Here is a 20423-nt window from a genome sequence, read left to right as displayed (position 1 = left end):
AGAAATGACACAGGGGGCAAAGAGGTGACGTAGGGCTAACGCAAAGCCAACGCAGAAATAGTCGGGGTTATCCAATCTTGTGCCGAATCAGCCGTAATTCTGACCGGTGAAGTGAGGTAAAACTCACTCATATTTTCCGCTAGTATTTTCTCTGTAAAGGATTGCTAGATGAGCATCGTAGATTGTATTCAAATATTTACTGCCAATAATAAGAATCCTCAGATCTGCTACACTGGTTTTCCCACATTGGGTTTTTTCGAGGACGATTGTCCAAAAACAATTATGTCAATGTGATTGTTCATATGTTGATGTTTCTCTTGCCATTTAATTTTCAGTTCTAGTTTGTGAAGTCTGAAACTAAATTTATTTTGGTATTTACTGGAGTATTGGTAAATAACTTATCATAAACAAGTAGGAGAAATAAATCAATTATTGCAACAAATTTTCACAACTATCCGACACAGAGAGAAACTAGATAAAACAAATAGTGAGATGATCTCACCCCGTCACTGGAATAATCTGACCTTGATCTCGCTGGAAGGAGGCTCTGCGTCCCTTCTGCGTCTTTGTCTGTGCATATCTACGTCAACCCTATACATTCTCTGCGTCACCTCTACTGTGGACAATGCTACTCCTCTTCCAGATCCTTTGCTGCCTAGAAACTTCGATTTTCTGCCTCGGTCTCACACCTCGGCTTCTGAAACTTGATTTCTTCAGCAGGAATTCGATCTTCCTCTAGGCTTTGCGCTGCCACTACATTAACTCTGCGTGGGCCAGCGTCAACCTCTCTCTGGACATCATTCTGACCTCTCTATCTTGTACTCTCTGGACCAAGAAAACTTCCCTCTTCCGGATACTATCTCTACTGCTCACTGCAAAAGTTCACTTTGAATTTCTCTCTGACAGCTGCTTTGCTTCAAAAATTTGATCTTCTGAACTCTATTCGATGTGTTCTCCAAGTGCCCATCAAGTCTCTTCTTATAATCCTCTTGCTAATCAATAAACGACCCATATTAGATTCTAATCAATGGATAGGATCATATTGACTTGATCTCCGCCTTATTCTAGAAGTTTCACCCACAGTTTAGATTAATACCCATTAATCATCTTAATTTCCTAAGTTTAGACTTAGGGTCCCATTAAAAATAATTAATTATTTTAATAAAACTTTCTCCAGGTGGAATTTCCCAAAACGATTTATGGGTATTGGAGAATGCATGTGTCTAATCCTCCCTGCAAATTTTGAGACTTAGAGCACATCTGATGCTACCAGAAATCAACATTTCCTTCTCCTCATACTCCATCACAAACTCCTTTATTAGGTTCATCTCCTTTCAACTCACCCTTGAATTTCCCTCCCACTCCTCTTTGGGAAATTTAACCATGACTGAGTCTGATATGGTTTTTTAGCCCATATCTACTACTATGACCGAGACAACCCATGTTGCAACTTCATCCATGTTTGCAACATCGCCATAGACACATTTTTATAGTGGCCCGTTCATCCCACCTGGTTACCAATCATTATCTGGTACCTTTTCTGGCACAACATCTAGTCCATGGATTTATCCCATGCCATCCTCTTCTAGAATCCTATCTAGCACTTCTTTGATGAGCACTACAGAGTCTACCCTTTCTCATCCACCTCAGACTACAATTGAGCAACAGTCTAGCTCATATGTCAATGGGTATGGACACTTACAACAACCCAATCTGTCTTATGTTGGGTACAATCCTCCTAGGGGGAAGTTGCTTCCATATTCCCCTTCTCTTTTGGTAGGGGGGCAACCTATTTCTAGAGTTCTCCAATCTCCTCATCAAATATCGCAAGTTAATGCTCAACCTCATTCTATTCGTCCACATCCAGGAATGGATGTCAATTCTTGGCAACCTACATTGCCCGTACAACCTATATTGGTTGTGAATCAAGTTCAAACCTCTCAACATGTTCCATCTACATCTCAGATTCCTACTTATCAACCTATACCCCAACCTGTTCAAGCTCAAGTTAATGTAAGTCAACCTTTGCAGGCTGCATCTTTGACTCAACCTATTCTACTAGTATTTGGAACCTCCCAAATCCCATTTACCCAGCCTCTTGAAGGAATCTTACAACCTCCACCGCTTAGTCAAGCTATTCCTGAAATCCAAGTGGGTCAACCTGTATATGGTATGGTGCAAGCACAACCTAGGCAACCTTATCTTGGGATGATGCAAAATCCCATAGGGCAACCATATCAAGGTATCCCTCAAATGCCTTACCATGGTCACCAAATCCAAACCCGGCCATTTCAACCTTTCGAAGGTTATCCTGGAGCTGGGTAACAAGGTAATATGTATCTAGGTTATCAGAATCCTACCTATCCCGGAGCGCAAATACTTGTTGCTTAGGCCATCCCATTTTATCCAAGATATCCTCCACCAGACTTCAATAGGCAGTTGTCGTTTGTAGAAACTCTTGAATTACCAAATCTGACCCGTCTTACAAATGATTCCATTTTCCATTCTCCTTAGTGGTCAGTTATTCCTATGAAATTGCCCAGTAATATCCCTAAGTTAAATGGAAATCCTTGGAGAAGACCCATCTACACATGTTATGACTTATCATTTATGGTGTTCTTCGAACTCTCTAAATGATGATTGTATTTGTTTACGTCTTTTCCAGCACACACATATCGGTATAGCAGCAAAGTCGTATATTGAACTACCACGATCTTCGTTCAACAATTTCAGTGCCTTAGTGACAATGTTCTTAACTTATTTTCAATTACCCATTCGATATGAGATTGGAACTGAACTTTTGACCAATTTCAAACAATCTGATTCCACTCATATTTCTAATCACATCCATGAGTGGCGATGTTGTTGTAACTTGGTTAAAATCTTTGTTCCTGACATTAGAGGAAAATTTAGCCTAAAAGTGCCCATGAAATTTTCATGTACATAATATGTAAACCAATCAAAATCTTTTAAATTTAAAAAGAGGTACATGTAAATATTTTGGAGGGAAAATAAAAAAACTAATTTTTTAATTGTGGTTTTAGCTTATCTCCTTATAGGCTTACTCAAATTTCAAGTGTAGACACTCGTTGGATGAGGAATTAAATTCTGCATCCTACGAGTACCCATTGTGGATACTTCTAAAAAGACCCATATTGATAAAAATTTAAGATACATTAAAAAATTGTGTTCAACACGTTTTTTTAATGTATCTTCATTTTTTTTTTTATCAATGTGGGTCTTCTTAAAGTATGCACAATGGGTACTTGTTGGATGCGGAATTTAATTCCGCATCCAACGAGTGTCTACACTTGAAATTTGAGTAAACCTATTAGGAGATAAGCCAAAAATACAATAAAAAAGTAGTTTTTTCTTTTCCCTCCAAAATTATTAACTCTTATTTTATTATTTTTCCTCAGGAGGCCACTTTTAGGCTAAAATTTCCTCTAATGTTAGTTGTTATCCGAATGATTCACTAAGTCTTTATTAGGCCATATCAGTGAATATGTTGCTAAGGCCAGAGTTGTGATCGAAGAGCAAGTAATTGCTCATACCCAATATTTGGATCTTTTTTGTACATAGTACAACACACTTTACGATAAAATACCCAATGCTCCGTGACCCGCACAAATTGTTCTCCCATCTTTCGGTAAAGAATCACATGTTGTTGATGGCGTGATTGGTTTTGTTAGGCAGCAGTCGGTGAGTAAACCATCTAGTTCGACTCCTGTTGTCGTTGCCCAAAACCCCTCCTCCACTACTCCTACAGCTTCTACTTCTGAGATCAATGAAATTCAATCCACAAAAGGCAAATCTCAACAACCAGGAAGTAAGAAGAAAGGACAGGTGAAAAGAAGAAAATTAATCCTTCTCAAGACAAACAAAATAATCAGTGTTCTAAAGAAAATTAGAAACCTTGTTATCCATGCTTAATTTGTAATGAGGAGAATTTCACTCGCGACTGTCCACATCAGGTGGAAGTAAATCAATTCCCTAAGTCATTTGTTTCCCTCGTTGTGTTGATAGATCCCTTTCCTAATCAAGAGACTAACATGGTTGCTTGGGATCCAATTCCTCTTCACTTTCTTGCTGGAAGGCCATTGGTTCTCCTCAATTAAATCAATCACTGACTACTCTAAAGGCCTTTGATGGAAGAGGCTTCAAGCCTTATGGAATTTTGAGTTCATTACAAGTTGAATTAGGTGGCAAGACGATGTCAATAGAAGTCAAAGTTATTGACAGACCATTAGATTATAACCATCTACTGGGTCGTACGTGGGTTTATGCTATGGTTGTTGTTGTTTCAACATATTTCAGAATGATAGATTTCCCTCATAAGGGGGGTATAGTAGCCATTGATCAGCTCACTTTCTTTGCCACCAATTCTCAAGTTACTGGAAGCATCCCTCTTGTGGGAGAAACCCCACATCTGTATCAGCATGTTGGGGTGGGGTTGCTTAAGGATTCTTCCCTCATGGGAACCTTTTCAATTCATTCTCCTTTTCCTAATCTCCTTCCCGGAACTCTAATCTAGTTGCCTATATAAACATGATATCTTCTTGTACTACTCCATATGATCCTTGGATAGTACCAGATGAATCTAATATTGACATCTTTGGTGACTGCATGCCACTCAATCCCATTGAGCTTGAATATTAAGCCATTTATTTGGCCTGTGCAACACATTATGATTTATCTTCTTCGATTAATTGGGTTGATCATTCCTTAGATTACGACACATCCTCTAATCCCTTCTCTGGTACATTTTCTACTGATGAGAGCATCATGGAGATCATGATGCCAAATGATGTGCCATGGGACAACCATCACCATCGTTCCTCCTTGCCAAATTCCTTCGAGGATAATCTTAGTGATCTCTACTGGCCCAATGTCGTTGAGATGTCTGTGAATTCTGTATCTATCTTTGATATTGATTATGAGAGGAATTTGTCAAATATTGAAGAGACTATCGCCCTTGATACTTTGATCAAACCTAGAATTGTCAAGAATGTACATATTGGTGCATCTTTCTCTCTCTCGTTGAGATCAAGACCTATAAAGCCCTTTTCTAGGAATTTAGAGACATTTTTCCTAGCCTTACGAAGAGATGCCAAGTATTGACCCAAATATTGTTGTACATGAAATAAAAACATATCTTGACGTTAAGCCAGTTCAACAATGCCTATGTCCGGTCCATCCTAAGAAGGCTACTGCTATAAAGGTTGAAGTTGAAAAAATTATATGCATTGGTTTCATCTATCTAGTACCTCTAACTGATTGGATGTCGAACATTGTTCTTGTCATGAAGAAACAGGGAACAATTTGTGGATGTGTTGATTACCGGGATATTAATCGTGCTTGTCGTGGACAATTATCGTACTTTATTTATGGACCAGATTGTTTGCGATTGCACTGGTAATGAAGTATTTTCGTTTATGGATGGATTTCCGCCTACAATCAGAATAACATTCTCCCATAGGACCAACATAAAACCACATTTATTTGTCCATGGGGAACATTTGCATATCAAAATCTCCCTTTCAAATTGAAAAATGTTGGGGCAAGTTTTCAGAGGGCTATGAATTATGCCTTCCATGACATTAAGCACATCGTAAAACCATATTTGGATGACCTACCTGCTCGCTCAAAACATCGTGTTGATCATCCAATCATCTTAGGGCTATATTTTTACATTGTGGACATTATAACATTAGGGTCAATCTACACAAGTGTTTGTTTTGTGTCTCTGGTCAACTTCTCAAATTTGTTGTATCGAAGCAAGGAATTCATATTGACCCATTGGAAGTCTAGGCGATCCTAGATCTACCTGCTCCCTCCTCTATTGTTCAACTTCAATGACTCCAAGAGAAGGCTAACTTTCTACGGAGATTTGTTCCCAACTATGCCAAATTCACCAAAGGATTTACTCGCTTGTTAAGGAAAGGGGTTCCCTTCCATTGGGACAACATTGCCCAAAAAGAATTTGATGCCTTGAAAGATGTTCTGATTCGGGCATCATTGTTGTATCCCCTGGATTACCAACGTGATTACTTCTTGTACCTTGTCACTACAGTTACTGCCATTGCTATGGTATTGGTCCAAAAGGACGATATAGGGACCGAACATCCTATTTATTATTTGATTTGGAACATAAATGATACCGAGATCAAATATACTCATGTTGAAAATTTAGCTTTGGAGGCTGTCAAGGTTGTCCAAAGGTTTTGTCACTTTATCCTGCTTCACAAGACTATTGTTCTTTCCGATTGCAACCCCATGACATACATCTTATCATGAAAATTGTTGGGGCGCAAGTACTCCAAATGGATTCTCATCCTCTAGGAGTTTGATTTAGAGTTCATCAAATCCAAGTTGAAGAAATCCTTAGTCTTTGTTGAACTGATCTACAACCTTCCCACCACAGAAACTGAAATAACGTCTAACAATTATATTCCAAACAAATCGTTGTTCCTGATAGATTAATTTGACCCGTGGTATGGAGACATTATCATATATCTCTAGACCCAAAATTTTAGGCTCGATACCTCTCGCTCTGACCAACGATGTATTTGATATCATGCTAAAAACTTTATTATAATCGCTGACATCTTTTATCGTTGTGGTATCGATATGATTTTTCGAAGGTGCCTCACCCATGAGGAGGCTAAGAAAGCTCTAAATGACTTCCATGTTGGGGCATGTGGTGGACATATGTCTGGTTACGCCATTGGACATACGATTTTGTGTGCTGATTACTTTTTGCCTACTATGTTTCGCGACTGTATCCTCGCGGTCCAAAATTGTCATGCTTGCCAGATATAAAATTGTAAAACCCATGCTCCACTAGCTCCTTTACACCTTGTCATCGTCGTTGGACCTTTCATGAAAAGGGGCATTGAATTTATGACATGTAACCCTCACTCAGCCGGGGGGCATGGTGGCGGTAAACTATTTTACCAATTGGGCTGAGACGATGCCTACATGCAATAACATCGGCGAAACAATTGCTCTCTTTCTCTTCAATAATGTCATTGCCAGGTTTGGTGTACCACATGCTATAGTTATATACCATGTGAAACATTTGCATAATCACATGATGTTTGAACTCACTACCAAGTTGGGCCTCCACCATGAGAGCTCAATTCCCTACTACCCTTAGGCGAATAGGAAATTTGAGGCAATCAACAAAGATTTGAAAACAATGCTTCAGTGCAGGATAGGGATCCACAAATCACATTGGCAGCTTATCCTTTGTGCAGTCTTGCGGACATATCAAACCTCTATTTGGACTGCTACCAGATTCACACCATTTCAATTGGTGTATGGTATAGAAGCAATCCTTCCTATTGAGTGCAGAATTCCATCTTTAAAACTTATTATCGAACTCCTTCCTACCACTTCCATAGAAGAAGAGCGTCTCTTGCATCTAACGCACTTAGATGAAACTAAACGTGATGTCGTGATGGCTAATGAGGCCCATAAGAAACACATCAAGGCACAATACGACAAGAATGTCAAGCCTCGTGCCTTCTCGGAAGGTGACCTTGTCCTGTTGTATGACCAAGAGTCTGATAAGTTAAGATCTAGGAAGTTCGAGCCAATGTTGCTAATCTAGTACATTGTTAAATGTGTTCTTGCTAAAGGGGCCTACAAGCTGATTGATTTCAATGCAGTTCTGTTGGCGCAACATAGAAATGGGTTGTACCTCAAAAAATATTATGCTTAAGTTATTTTTATGTAGTTCACTGTGTACATACTGTATATAGGTGTGTTGAGTGTGTTTGCAGTGTGTTCCCTTCGGAGTTTCCTATGATTTCTGTTAATCTTGTCTTCATTTGGTTTGCAGATGTCGACATCCCTTCAATCATATGTTGGTTATGCTAATGGCGCTAGTCGTAGTACTCAAAACCTTTCTTCCACGGCATGGGTTATTTATTCTCTAAGTGGCGAGTTAGTGAGTTTACAATGTATTTGTATCGGTCGCTCTACCAATATGGCACAATGATCGAACTATTGCCTAATGTTATTTCTCATGTTATCCGCCATATAGTTATCATACTTGACTCACAACTTGTAGTACTACAGTTGACTAATTTCTATTCAGTAAGAAGTCCAGCTATGCTTCATATGTTCTTAAGGGTTCGTCTTATGGAGAGAAATTTTGATTATATCCAATATCAACACATTCCTAGAAGTCTAAATACATTGAGAGATGCATTGGACAATAATCTTTTGGATAGACATTTGTGACATATGTAAATTCAATTAAATTCACATCACATACATTGAACAAGATAATAAAACACATAAGAAACACAAATAGGTAGATAGTTGTATATATATCGAAGTTTGGTTTTACAAAAACTTGTTCCTGAGACACATATGGCCACATGGCCTGTCATATAAAAAATATACATGTGAAAAATCGGATTCCTATTGCAACAATTGGAAATAATTCTCCTAATTGTTAAATTAATTTTTAACTATTTATCTCCTATGTGTTTTTTTCTAAAAGATGTTGTTATAATTTATTTACTGTTTTCTAAAACAAATACTGAATCAATCACACTGCAACCTACACAAATAAACGCTGGAAGAAATACTAGCACACACACATAAAATGACACAGTGATTTTTGGACCAATGTCCTCGGAAAAACCTAACTTGGGAAAATCGGTGCAGCAATGAGGGTTTTATTTTATTATACAGCAGTGAAATATGAGTACATCTATGGTTGTCCAGCTGGAAATCCAAGCAATGAGAAAATCTGAGAAAAATACTGAAGGGAATTACCCTTCTCCCAAAAGAAATCTCTGGGTCAAACTTCCCTATCAAAACTCGGCCTCCTGGAGCTCTTTGTTAGCCTTTGCGCTGCTCTGCGTAGCTGGTTGGACGACTTGCTTTGAACTAGGCTTTGATGAAGTCGTTCTGCCCCTGGATGTTGATAATATTGTCCCTTCGGCCCTCTGGGACTCCTTCCCAGCCTCTGGAATTGAGAACGTTTTTTCTTCTCTCAAAATCGAACTGCCTTGTTGAAGCAACTGCGCTGCCCCTCAGTGCTGCCTCTTTGGGATAATTTTTCTTACTTGTTGCTGCCTCTCTGGATCTGGAAAACATTTCCTCTAGATCACTGTCTGTGCGCCTCACTCACTTCTTTGATCTCACTGACTCTCTCTTTAGGCAACTAACTGCTGCTACTCTGGAAATCGATCTGCTCATGAAATCGAACTGCTCAAGTGATTTCCCCAAGCCCCATCGACTTATTCTTATAATCCTCTGTTGAGACTTCAACGACCAAGATTAGATCTTAATCAATGGATAGGATTAAGTTGAAGTCGATCTGTGTGAGTTTCTAGAACATTCACACCATAACTTAATAAATTCTGATTAATTAGTCATATTCCCTAAGTTTAGACTTAGGAAATATTTAAAAACCGATTAATAATCTAATTAAGTCATTTCTAGGTGGAATTTCCAAAAACGTTTTTTGGGTTTTGGAGATCTCATGTATTTTAGCCTCTCCACAAATTTCGTGGCTAGAACACATCCTATGCTACAAAAAATAACACTCCCTCTTAGCAAGGAATGTGTTTTAGAGTTGTTGCCTCCTATAGCAACATCTTGTCTCTGCAACATCTCCTATCACGTTGCTGATGTCTGACTCTGTTGCCCACCAACCACTGCGCAACTCTAAAATGTGTTGCATCTGTGCTGCTACTGAACTGCTTCCAACACCGCATCTTCACTGCAACTTCCTGTCCATATGTTGCTGCTGCAACTGCAACAACTCCACCTGAGAAGCATCCTAAATATTGAATCAACTGTGATCAATATAATGCATCTTTCACCCGAGTCTCTAACTGCTACTAGTATCTACACTGTCACTAAGGCATCAGCGTTGCTGCTGACTCTGCTATGTGCCATGTGCACTGCTTCCAACTTTGCACTACGCTCCCCAACATCTGACTGTAACTAGACTCTGCATCTGTCACTCTGGCATATGACTACATCTTTTGTCACTGATCCATCCTAATACTGAATACTGTGGCCTCCTTAAGAATCCTGCCCAATCTGACACACTGGAGTTTCATACTCCTCCTCCTGGATCTGGTGCCCCCACTATCTCCTTTCAAGCCTAGTCCCTAGTTGTGACCCTTCCTTTTCTTGCAACTCACACTAGGAAACTCGCACTTCCTCCGGCATCTTCCTTCAGAAAATGGAGGTCGGTCTGCTGCCCAGATGTTCATTCTGCCTAACTCGCACAACCTCCTCTGGAAATCTCATATGGTCATCCCTACAAAGCTGCAAAATCTATGAAACTCTAAACTGGATAAAAATAAACTCGAAAATATCCCTCTTTCCTATTACTCGGTTGTTGGATCTGCTACTCGCACTCCCTTATGGAGTGAGAATATATTCTCACAACTACTGCTAATCTGCAACTGGAAAAATTAGATATCTAAATCTCAAGATCCCTTGAGAGACATTTTCCCTCTGTTGTGTTCTTTTCTTCCTTCCAACCGACGTTGGCTCTGCTCTAGTAAACTGCTACAAAAACCACTATATCAAACTAGAGATCTACTCTGCAAAACTACTGAGCTACTCCCGCTGCCTCTAGAATCACCCGATCTAGAGAGATCAAATTTTTCTTCCCCTCACTCGGAAAAATTGAATCTCCTCAAGTAACTCAGCCTCTTGGCAAAGTGACTGCGTTGCCCTCTGGGAATTTCGATGTGCTGCTCACGCTAAAAAATGAAGTCCCTTCTGCTTCGCCTATGAGCTCTTCGATTGATCAACTGCGCATTGATACCATGTGAAAATTCGGAAACTTTATTCCTATTGCAGCAACTGGCAAAAATTCTCCTAATTGTTAAATTAATTTTTAACAATTTATTTACTATTTGCTACAACAAATACTAAATCAATCACACTGCAACCTACACAAATAAACTGCGGAAGAAATACTAACACACGCACATAAAATGACATAGTTATTTTTGTACCAATGTCCCTAGGAAAACCCAACTTGGGAAAACCGATGTCGCAGTGAGGGCTTTATTTTATTATGCAACAGTAAAATTTGAGTACATATATGGTTGCCCAAATGGAAATCCAAACAACAAGAGAATCTGAGAAAAATACTGAAGGGAATTACCCTTCTCCCACAAGCAATCTCTGGCTCAACTTTCCCTATCAAAACTCGGCCTCTTGGAGCTCTGCATTAACCTTTTCACTGCTCTGCGTAGCTGAATAGACAACTTGCTTCGAACTGGGCTCTGATGAAGTCGTTCTACCTCTGGATGATGAGAAAATCATCTCTCCCGCCCTCTGGGACTCCTTCCCAACCTCTGGAACTGAGAACAATTTTTCTTCTCTCCAAACCAAACTACCTTGCTGAAGGCGCTGCACTGCCCCTCAACTCTACCTCTCTGGGACAATTTTTCTCACTTGTTGCAGCCTCTCCGGATCTAGAAAATCTTTCCTCCGAATCACTATCTTTGCCCCTCACTCACTGCGTTGATATCACTGGCTCTCTCTCTGGGAAACTAACTGTTGCTACTTTGGAAATCGATTTGCTCATGAAATCGAATTGCTCAAGTGATTTCTCCAAGCCCCATCGACTTCTTCTTATAATCCTCTATTGAGACTTTGATGACTAGGATTAGATCTTAATCTATGGTTATGATTAACTTGAATTCGATTCGTGTGAGTTTCTAGAACATTCAAACCATAACTTAATTAATTCAGATTAATTAGTCATATTCCCTAAGTTTAGACTTAGGAGATATTTAAAAACTGACTAATAATCTAATTAAGTCATTTCTAGGTGGAATTTTCAGAAACGATTTCTGGGTTTGAGAGATCTCATGTATTCTAGCCTCTCCACAACATTTCGTGGCTAGAACACATCCGATGCTACAAAAAATAACAATACTTACAGTCAAAATATGGTTATATAGCCTCCTAGTAGACTAATCCTGATGATGCTCATGATAGCAAGCAATTGCGCAAGCCATCTTGCATAGCATCCGACTGATATGACCAGGAGCACCAATAGTATGACGTTGCAGTCTCATAGGGATCTCATCAACCCTAGTCTCAACTATAATCTAGGTTAATCCCTCCATATGTCGCTCGACCTTAGCAACAGTCACAACCACATTGAGATCCTGCAATACCTCTCGTCCCCCTGCAACAACTTGTACTCCAACCGGTGTCTGTTGTGGGTCTCCAACACGTTGAAGATAGGATGAACCCATTGGCCAAACGGGTCCAATTTCTGCGTGTAAATATCGATAGTTAGTCTCAAATACATGAAAATACAAAAAAATTGTAAAACCAAAAAATCAAAAAATGATCAAAATGATTTTGTTTTACCTATGGCACCCCATCGCTTGCCATTAGGAAGCACGAGCTCTGTGTCCACCCCACCTATGACCTATCCTCTTCGTCAATCAGGTCACAACAGAGGAATTTGAACCTTTGTCGCCAATTTGTTATGCAGAATTTACGGTTGTGGACAAAAGTAATTTTCCTAGACCTAGTGGACTAGTCTAGAACAACAAAAGACAAAGAATATATATTTTTCCTTGGAGAAATTGAAGAATGGGAAATAAGCCTACCTCGAATCCGTCGCAGGCTTTACTTTCCTCCTTTCTTGTAAGCTCCAATCGTAGCTCTGAGTCTTATAATTAGAACTTGCACTTACAACTAAAACAAACCAAATATCCACAACATCTACATAGCATAATTCAATTACTCTATTCAATGAATCAACAAGGCATTGAAATACATGAATGTAAATGTAACACAACACATATAGGAAAACAAGATACTCTTTGTATTAATACAAAAACGATAGAGTTTACAACCAAGAATAGTAGTTGATTTTGTAGGGATATCCTCAAGTTGACTTGTCCTTCCTTGTCACAAAGCACACCTCAATATCACTCTAATGCATAAAGATGATGACTCCTTTATGTTCAAAGCTGCAGCATGAGTGCATGATCAGTCTCCAAAAGCCAACCCTGATGTTATGGATTGCAGTGAATTTATAGGAGAGGGATGGTAGTTTAGGATTTACCATAATGAACTTGAGATCCACTTATAATGGGAGGATGAGCTCAAGGAATAAGAGGTGAAGTCTCCAAGGTAAGTTCAAATAGGATTCAAGATTCTTATACATAGTGAATGGTTAAAACAACCCCTGGAAGCTTCTGGAAGCGGAAGCTTCAGAAATCTTTTTAATTTTCCCGAATTTCTAGAATCAGCGGACCCTCAGCAAGGAGCAGCTAGTGCTAACCAATACTGGTGCAGAAGGGAGCAACCAACGTTGAACATACGTGGCTAAAGGGGCAGGGTGCGCTAGGACTAAAAACATTGATTTTGAGTAGTTAATCCCACAAACTTAGACATTTTGGAAAGGTCATGCTTAAGTAGGGATGATGACAACATGTTCATGGATGTGGATTGATCTAGTTTGTAGGCCTATGGACCAGATGTGACAAAATGACTTATAACGTGTATGATCAACCCACTTAAGAGACTCTCCTTCTACTTGAAGGTTGTCATCCACACATAATATAGTTCAATTGGCCCCTAGTGATAGCCTAAGTTAATGTAGTCTTCTTTAAAAACTTGATACCTTTGCACTAGTCAAGCAGATCATCAATTGGAGGTATGATGAACTAGTTCTTAACTATAAAAAAAATTTAAGGCTTTGTATTTAATGTAGAGTCATCATGTTTCGTCTTTCTTCCAAACAATCATAATAAAGCTCCCATGAGATGAGTAGCTTAGTTGAATATGACTTGTATATATTAAAACTAAACATAGTGTTTGATCTTCTCTTTTCCTTTTTTTAAAGCGCCTAAATACAAAACCACACCACTGGGTAAGGAGGCACCCAATTTGCATATATATATAAACTAAACATAGTGTTTGGTCTTCTCTTTTTCTTTTTTTGAAGCGTCTAAATACAAAACCACTAGATAAAAAGGCACCCAATGACAAATAATTTGCATACTTTCCCTTATAGTAAAACACTACTACTCTATCTATTTAAAATAACTATTTCATTTAAAACTTTCTTTCCAATTTCTTAATTAACTATTCCTTTATAAATTACCTTTAAAGTTCTATCAATTTAATGCAACATTAAAAATAAACAATTATAAATGTAAATGTAAAAAAAATCAATCTATTTTATTATTATTTATTTTATCTAAAATTACAATAATAAAAATTTACCATATTCACCATCACTTATGATCTTATATTTTTATTATTATTTATTTTATCTAAAATTACAATAATACAAATTTACCATATCAAACTTCACCTTCACATTTATGATCCTACATTTTTCATAATAAATAATATAATAACATCTTGAAATCTTAATGGATATATCAACCTATCAAACTAGTTCTTCCTGCCAGAAATACTATAATAGCAAGTTGAACTCCTATGGATATATCAACTCATCACATTATTCATAGAATTAATTGTAAAGAAACTCATTTCTTCGAAGCTTAAAATACCTCAACAATTTTGAGATCTAAAAAGATAAAAGTTATAGATATTTTGCAAAACTTCCAATTCGTCAAACATGTTATATTTCTTATTTTGTGAAAATAAGATATTATTAATTTATATTAGTTTTAGTGTTCGAGATAAAGTAAATTTTTGAACAATTTAATTTTCAAAATCTAAATTATCAATAATTTTTTTTCCAAATTCACGAAGTTACATATTTGAAAATATTTTTAGCCTCACTTGTATCGCTTTTTTATTTTATTTTTTAATTAATTTTTTTTTCTCTTAATTAAATAATAATTTATAATTTTAGGGGCAGTTAAATGAGTAATGAAAGTAACGTTAGTTAAATAATAATTTTAGGGACAGTTCAATTAATGATGAAAGTGAGATGAGTCTCGAGAAAATAGAGATTTAAAATTCAAATTCCTTTGTTATGACTAAAAAAATAGACCGTTAAGTCCCTAAAAATTTATTAATAACTACGTGTAAAACAAATAATAATTATTTTTTTAAATCAATTATATATATAATTTTTTGTTATGACTAAAAAACCGTAAGTCCCTAAAAATTTATTAATAACTACGTGTCAAACAAGTAATAATTTTTTTTTAAAATCAATTATATATATAATTTTTTAATGCGTTTTGATTTTTTTTCATTTTGCAGGTAATGAAATGGTTTTCTTTGTATTAAATATCATCGTCGTGATAATAGTTGTTATGACATTTGAGCCTTTCCTACCACGATCAACTGATAAATCAAACCATTCAAAAGGACAAATAAAGTCCAAGGACGATGAAAGAGAACCAACAAATAAGCATGAGCAACAGTTATCATCATAATGTTTTTTTGGTATGTGCTCACAAAGAAACGGTCAAATAAATGACCATATTCCCTCTAACCTCCGCATTGTAATATTTTCTTAATATTGTTTATTATCTTTTCATTTTATTAAGGAAGTTTCCTTTCAGATTTCTTACAGGATGAAATTCCAAAAATTATCATCATATATAATGAATGCACAAGTTTAAAATGCATTTGACATTAATCCTCCTTTATATTTCCTAACAAAGTTTGTTTGGCCGGGGAATTCGATGTAAATAAAATTAATAGCGGAAGCTGCATCAATCATATTAGAAAGAAGCATTTGTGGCATGCTTTTAAATGAAATATATCTTATTTGCTTTGATATATATTATAAAATGTTTTTACTTATTTATTATCATAAAATTATTTTTAATTATTGTGGGAAATTATAATATTTTTGCGATAGGTTTTTTTGGGTTAAATTTAATATCATATTTGCTTTTATATATTATAAAATATTTTGATTTATTTATTATCATAAATTAGTCTAGATTTATTTTAATTTCAGATTTATCAAGTATTGAGAGGGAGCTAGTCTCTCTAGGTACAAACTTTTTTTTCAAGTGTAAAATTTGAGAAAAAGTTTGCACCTCAAGAGATTTGATCCCTCTCAATGCTTATAGATCCGGGGTTAAGATGGATCTAGGATGATTATACAACACTATATAATATCTATATTTGTATCAATGTGTCTCTTTCTTATTCCCCCTCTTTATGTCACCCCCAAATACACACTCTCTCTCTCTCCCTTCCTCCCTCTTCCTCTCCCTCTCTCTCTCCACCTTTCTCTTTTTATGTCTTTCTTCTTCCTTCCCTCTCTCTCCACCTTTCTCCCTCTATGTCTTTCTTCTTCCTTCCCTCTCTCTTTCTTCCTACTCCATCTCTCTCTCCTTCTCTCTCTTGGGTCCTCTCTCTCTTCCTCCCTCTCTCTCCCTTTCTCTCCCACCTTTCTTTGTTTATAGCCCCCATCTCTCTCTCTCTCTCTCTCTCTCTCTCTCTCTTTCCCTCCATCTCTGTGTCTCCCTCTCTCTCTTACCTTCTTCTCCCTATCTCTCTTCCCTCCCCTCCTCTATCCCTTACTCTCTCTCACCTCTATCTCTCTATGTCTTTTTTCTTTCCTCTCTCTCTCTCTTCCTTCCTCCCTCTCCCCCCATCACTCGCTCTCTCTCTCTGCCCTCCACTCTCTCTCTCTCTACCCTCTAGCTTTGTCACTATCTCCCCCTCTCTGCCCTCCACTCTCTCTCTCTCTACCCTCTAGCTTTGTCACTATCTCGCCACCCCCACCCTCTTAAATTTGATCCCATTGTGTTGTGTTTAAGGAATTATCTAAATTAAAAAAATTGAATTGGTTGTAAAACATTAAACCTATATTTTGGAATAATCATGTCAATCAAGCACTCTCTTTCCTCTATTCTTGTTAGTCACTTTGCTTGCTCTCATTGCTTAGATCCTTAGTTAAAATGGATATATGTTTGTTTTAATAATACTATATATATATATATATATATATCACAACATTAAATATAAAAGTACTCTCATTTTTAATTTTATTTAAACCTTAATTTAATTTCTATCGAAATATTTTTAGGAGTCCTTAGAGGGTTTATATATATCTCAAAAGTAATTATAACCTTTTTCCTTTTAGCTTGTATTAAAATGTTATAAAAATAAATAAAATAAAATAATTTTATTGTGAAATAAGTTACGTTTTTTGGGTATGTGGTATTCATAAGCCATGGTATTGTAGCAAAACCTATTTACAAGTTAATAATATTCATGGTTAATAATCTTGTCCTATTTTTATAAAATATTTTGATTGTGAAATAAGTTAAGATTTTTTTGTATGTGGTATTGATAAACCATGGTATTGTAACAAAGCCTATTCACAAGTTCATAATACCAATAAAAAATTGGGGATGAATACCCATGGTTAAGAATGTTGTCACATTGCTATAAAATATTTTGATTGTGAAATAAGTTATGTTTTTTGGGCACGTGGTATTGATAAGGCATGGTATTAGCCCATGGTATTGTAACAAAGTCTATTTACGAGTTAATAATATCTATGGTAAGGTGGGGGTGAATATCCATGGTTAACAAGATTTTCGTATTGTTATAAAATATTTTGATGGTGAAATAAGCTATGTTTTTTTGGGCATGTGCTATTGATAAGCCATGATATAACAAAGTTTAGTTTTTACAAGTGAATATCCATGGTTAAGAATCTTGTCATATTGTTATAAAATATTTTGGTTGTGAAATAAGTCATAGTTTTTGGGCATGTGGTATTGATAAGCCATGATATTGGCAGCATATTCACAATTTAATAACTAAATCAAAATATAACAAATTGTATTTTATTATTTTTATTGCTTTAACTTTTTTTTTTTTTTTATTAAGCCTACATTTAAAATTGCTTACATACTTACATTATACCTACACATCTACTTGATACTGAGTTGTAGAGCGCCTCTCGGAGCAATTATTTTTAATTACTTTGGAAAATTATAACATTTTTTTAGTTATTTTTTTAGGTTAAATCTAATTTTTGGATATTAGTAAGTGTTATTTAATTACTTTGGAAAATTATAGCATTTGTTTGTTATTTTTTTAGGTTAAATCTAATTTTTGGATATTAGTAAGTGTTATTTTTTGTGTTAATATATTGATGGAGTAGTCTTTTGATGTTGGTACATTGATGGAATAATTAATCAATAATTAAGGATTTATAAGTAGATGGATTTCGGTGACTAAAAGTGGTCTCAATTAAGTCAATTATAACCCACTAGATGTAGATAAGGTAGGAAATTGGGATTGTATAACCACTTATGGGTCACTTTTGTGATTAAATTTCATTGAATCAACATTAGTTCAATGGAGATTGATTACATACTCAAGTATAAAGAGATGATCAAGTAGATTGATCTATTCAATGTATATTTTGAGCTAATGCTATAACTATGTTGCGTAACACCATTGTCTCTTCTTTGATCAATTTTATTACTTTTGCAATACATCTATGAATTCTAGCATGGTATTAGAGCTTACAAGTGAAGACCCTAACTTGGTTCTTGTCATTACAGGGTGTTCATAGGTTATCACATAATTGGGAGATCATGGATAGTATTTGTGCATATAAGAATTTAGATTTATAAGACAATTGGTGTGTTTGGACTCACAAAGTTTTGAATCAAGGTTTTGATAAAGTGGTGTGTTTGAAGTGAGAGCATGATGTGCTCAATGGACACAAATATGGTATGTGGGAACAAGAAATGGAGACATTGCTAAAGAGAAGAGCATTGTGACAATTCACAAAGACCAGCATTCTTGGTCCTAAAGATAGACATGAGAATTTCATGGTTAATGTGAAGAAGGATGGAGTTGTAGGTTTTGTGATGACGTAAATCTTTGTAAGGGAGATTCAATTTCACATTAGTGCATTGCACTACTCGTATGAAATCTAGAAGATGATGGAAAAATTGTTATAGCAAGGTTGATGAAAGATAGGGTATGAAACTTGAAAAACAATTGATCTCTCTAATACCTCTCTTTCAGCGAGATTGAGGATTATGTAGCTTGTGCAAGAGTGTTGCAATCAAAGTTGGGTAAATGTAGAAAAGGATTCTCAAAGAAACAAAGGTAATTCATAAAATTAGTTCTCAAGAATATATAAATGCAATATAATGTCTTATGTTCCAAATTTTGAACAAATTACATTTAAAGAAAAGAAGATGGTAAGGATTGTACCTTTGACTCATTTTATCCATTGTTGAGTAAGGCATAAGAAAAGAAAAATGAGGAAGAAAACCTTAGTAAATGTTTCAAGTGCATTTTATTAAAGGAAAAGGCTAATGTAGGAATATAGAACAGGTTGAGGTGGTAATCAAGAAAAAAACAAGGAAATTTTTAATGATGTAAATTTATTTTAAAGTGTAGAAATGTAAAATTGGTCCATGAACCAAATTGAACCCCTAAAATTTTCCCTAAGAAAAAAGTAATGATGGAAATTGTTATCATTAAGATCATATCAACTTAATAATGGATGTGATAGCCAAAAACAAAACAAGAAAGTCGAGAATTAGAAGATTTGTTACTAGTAATTGAAAATACAATGCACTTTGAGAAGTTTTGTAATCAATGAAATGTTTTGTGGTGCGATAGAAAAGGTGACTATAATCATTCCTTTTCTATTATTTGTTCTTATGTTTTACATGCTCATACTTATCAAAAGGAATGAATATGATCCACACAAAAAATTGAATGCTATCAAATCAAATTAGAGAATTCCTCAATTGACTTCTTGGTTAGATCATGCTTGACATCTCAGTTGAACCTTAGTTGATCCCAAATTAATTAAATCATGTATCCTTCAACAAAAATCAATCATCATTCATGACAAACAATATTTGATGATTAAAAATACATGTTGCACAACATTTTGATCAATAAGAAAACATCTAAGTAATCAACATCATTGTGACATCATGTGTCTCTTCTTGAAGTTGACAACTCGCAAGATGGTGGTTGGTATTCTTCATTCCTTTTTCACTAATTTGTAATGAAAATGAAATGGGTTGGGAACCCAAGAAACACACATGAATGTATCAATATGAATAAACTTAAGGAGAAATGACATCACTCCAATATTAGATTTCTTTATCTATGAGTCTCTCAACTTGTTCCAACTCTATTTGAGGTTTTAGTTTATAGCCTTTGAAGACCAACTTCTAAATTGATTGATCAATATACCAGAGTATCACCCATTTGTTTGCTCCACTATCAATTATTTCCTTACATTTTCATGTGATTGGCATTTTATATTCCTTTTAATTAATATTATTTAATTGGTTTTGCATTTAATTTGTGTACAAAATCTAGTTTTTAAATGCTTCCACTATAATATAGCTTAATGATCCGGATTTAAACAGGAATGCAATAAAACACAGAGATAACCATAAACATAGATATGCAGCGGAAATAATACTTCACTTCATTAATGTAAAATACTGAAATAT

General features: G+C 35.9%; 1 protein-coding gene across 13 annotated transcripts in view; it reads left to right on the top strand.

Moving 5' to 3' along the window:
* The window catches only part of LOC149167293 (protein ZINC INDUCED FACILITATOR 1-like), a 639590-nt gene extending 620543 nt beyond the window's left edge, over positions 1 to 19047 (top strand). For 3 of the 13 annotated variants that reach the window (XM_089432928.1, XM_089432927.1, XM_089432932.1), the window contains one exon: positions 15208 to 15520. In XM_089432928.1, the coding sequence (XP_089289054.1) occupies positions 15208 to 15383 (176 nt within the window). In that variant the 3' untranslated portion in view covers positions 15384 to 15520. Of the gene's footprint in view, positions 1 to 7846; positions 8179 to 15207; positions 15521 to 18491 lie in introns of those variants that run through there. The other 10 variants (XM_089432933.1, XM_089432936.1, XM_089432937.1 and 7 more) reach the window with 8 other exon arrangements.
* The last annotated feature ends 1376 nt before the right edge of the window (positions 19048 to 20423 follow it).

Source organism: Pinus tabuliformis, chromosome 5_1 (assembly GCF_031772625.1).
Source record: "Pinus tabuliformis cultivar Carrire ecotype Pingquan chromosome 5_1, CPIR1, whole genome shotgun sequence".
In the NCBI taxonomy this organism is placed as follows: Eukaryota; Viridiplantae; Streptophyta; class Pinopsida; order Pinales; family Pinaceae; genus Pinus; species Pinus tabuliformis.
Note: the sequence above shows the minus strand (reverse complement) of the source record. Positions and strands in the feature narration are given on the sequence as shown.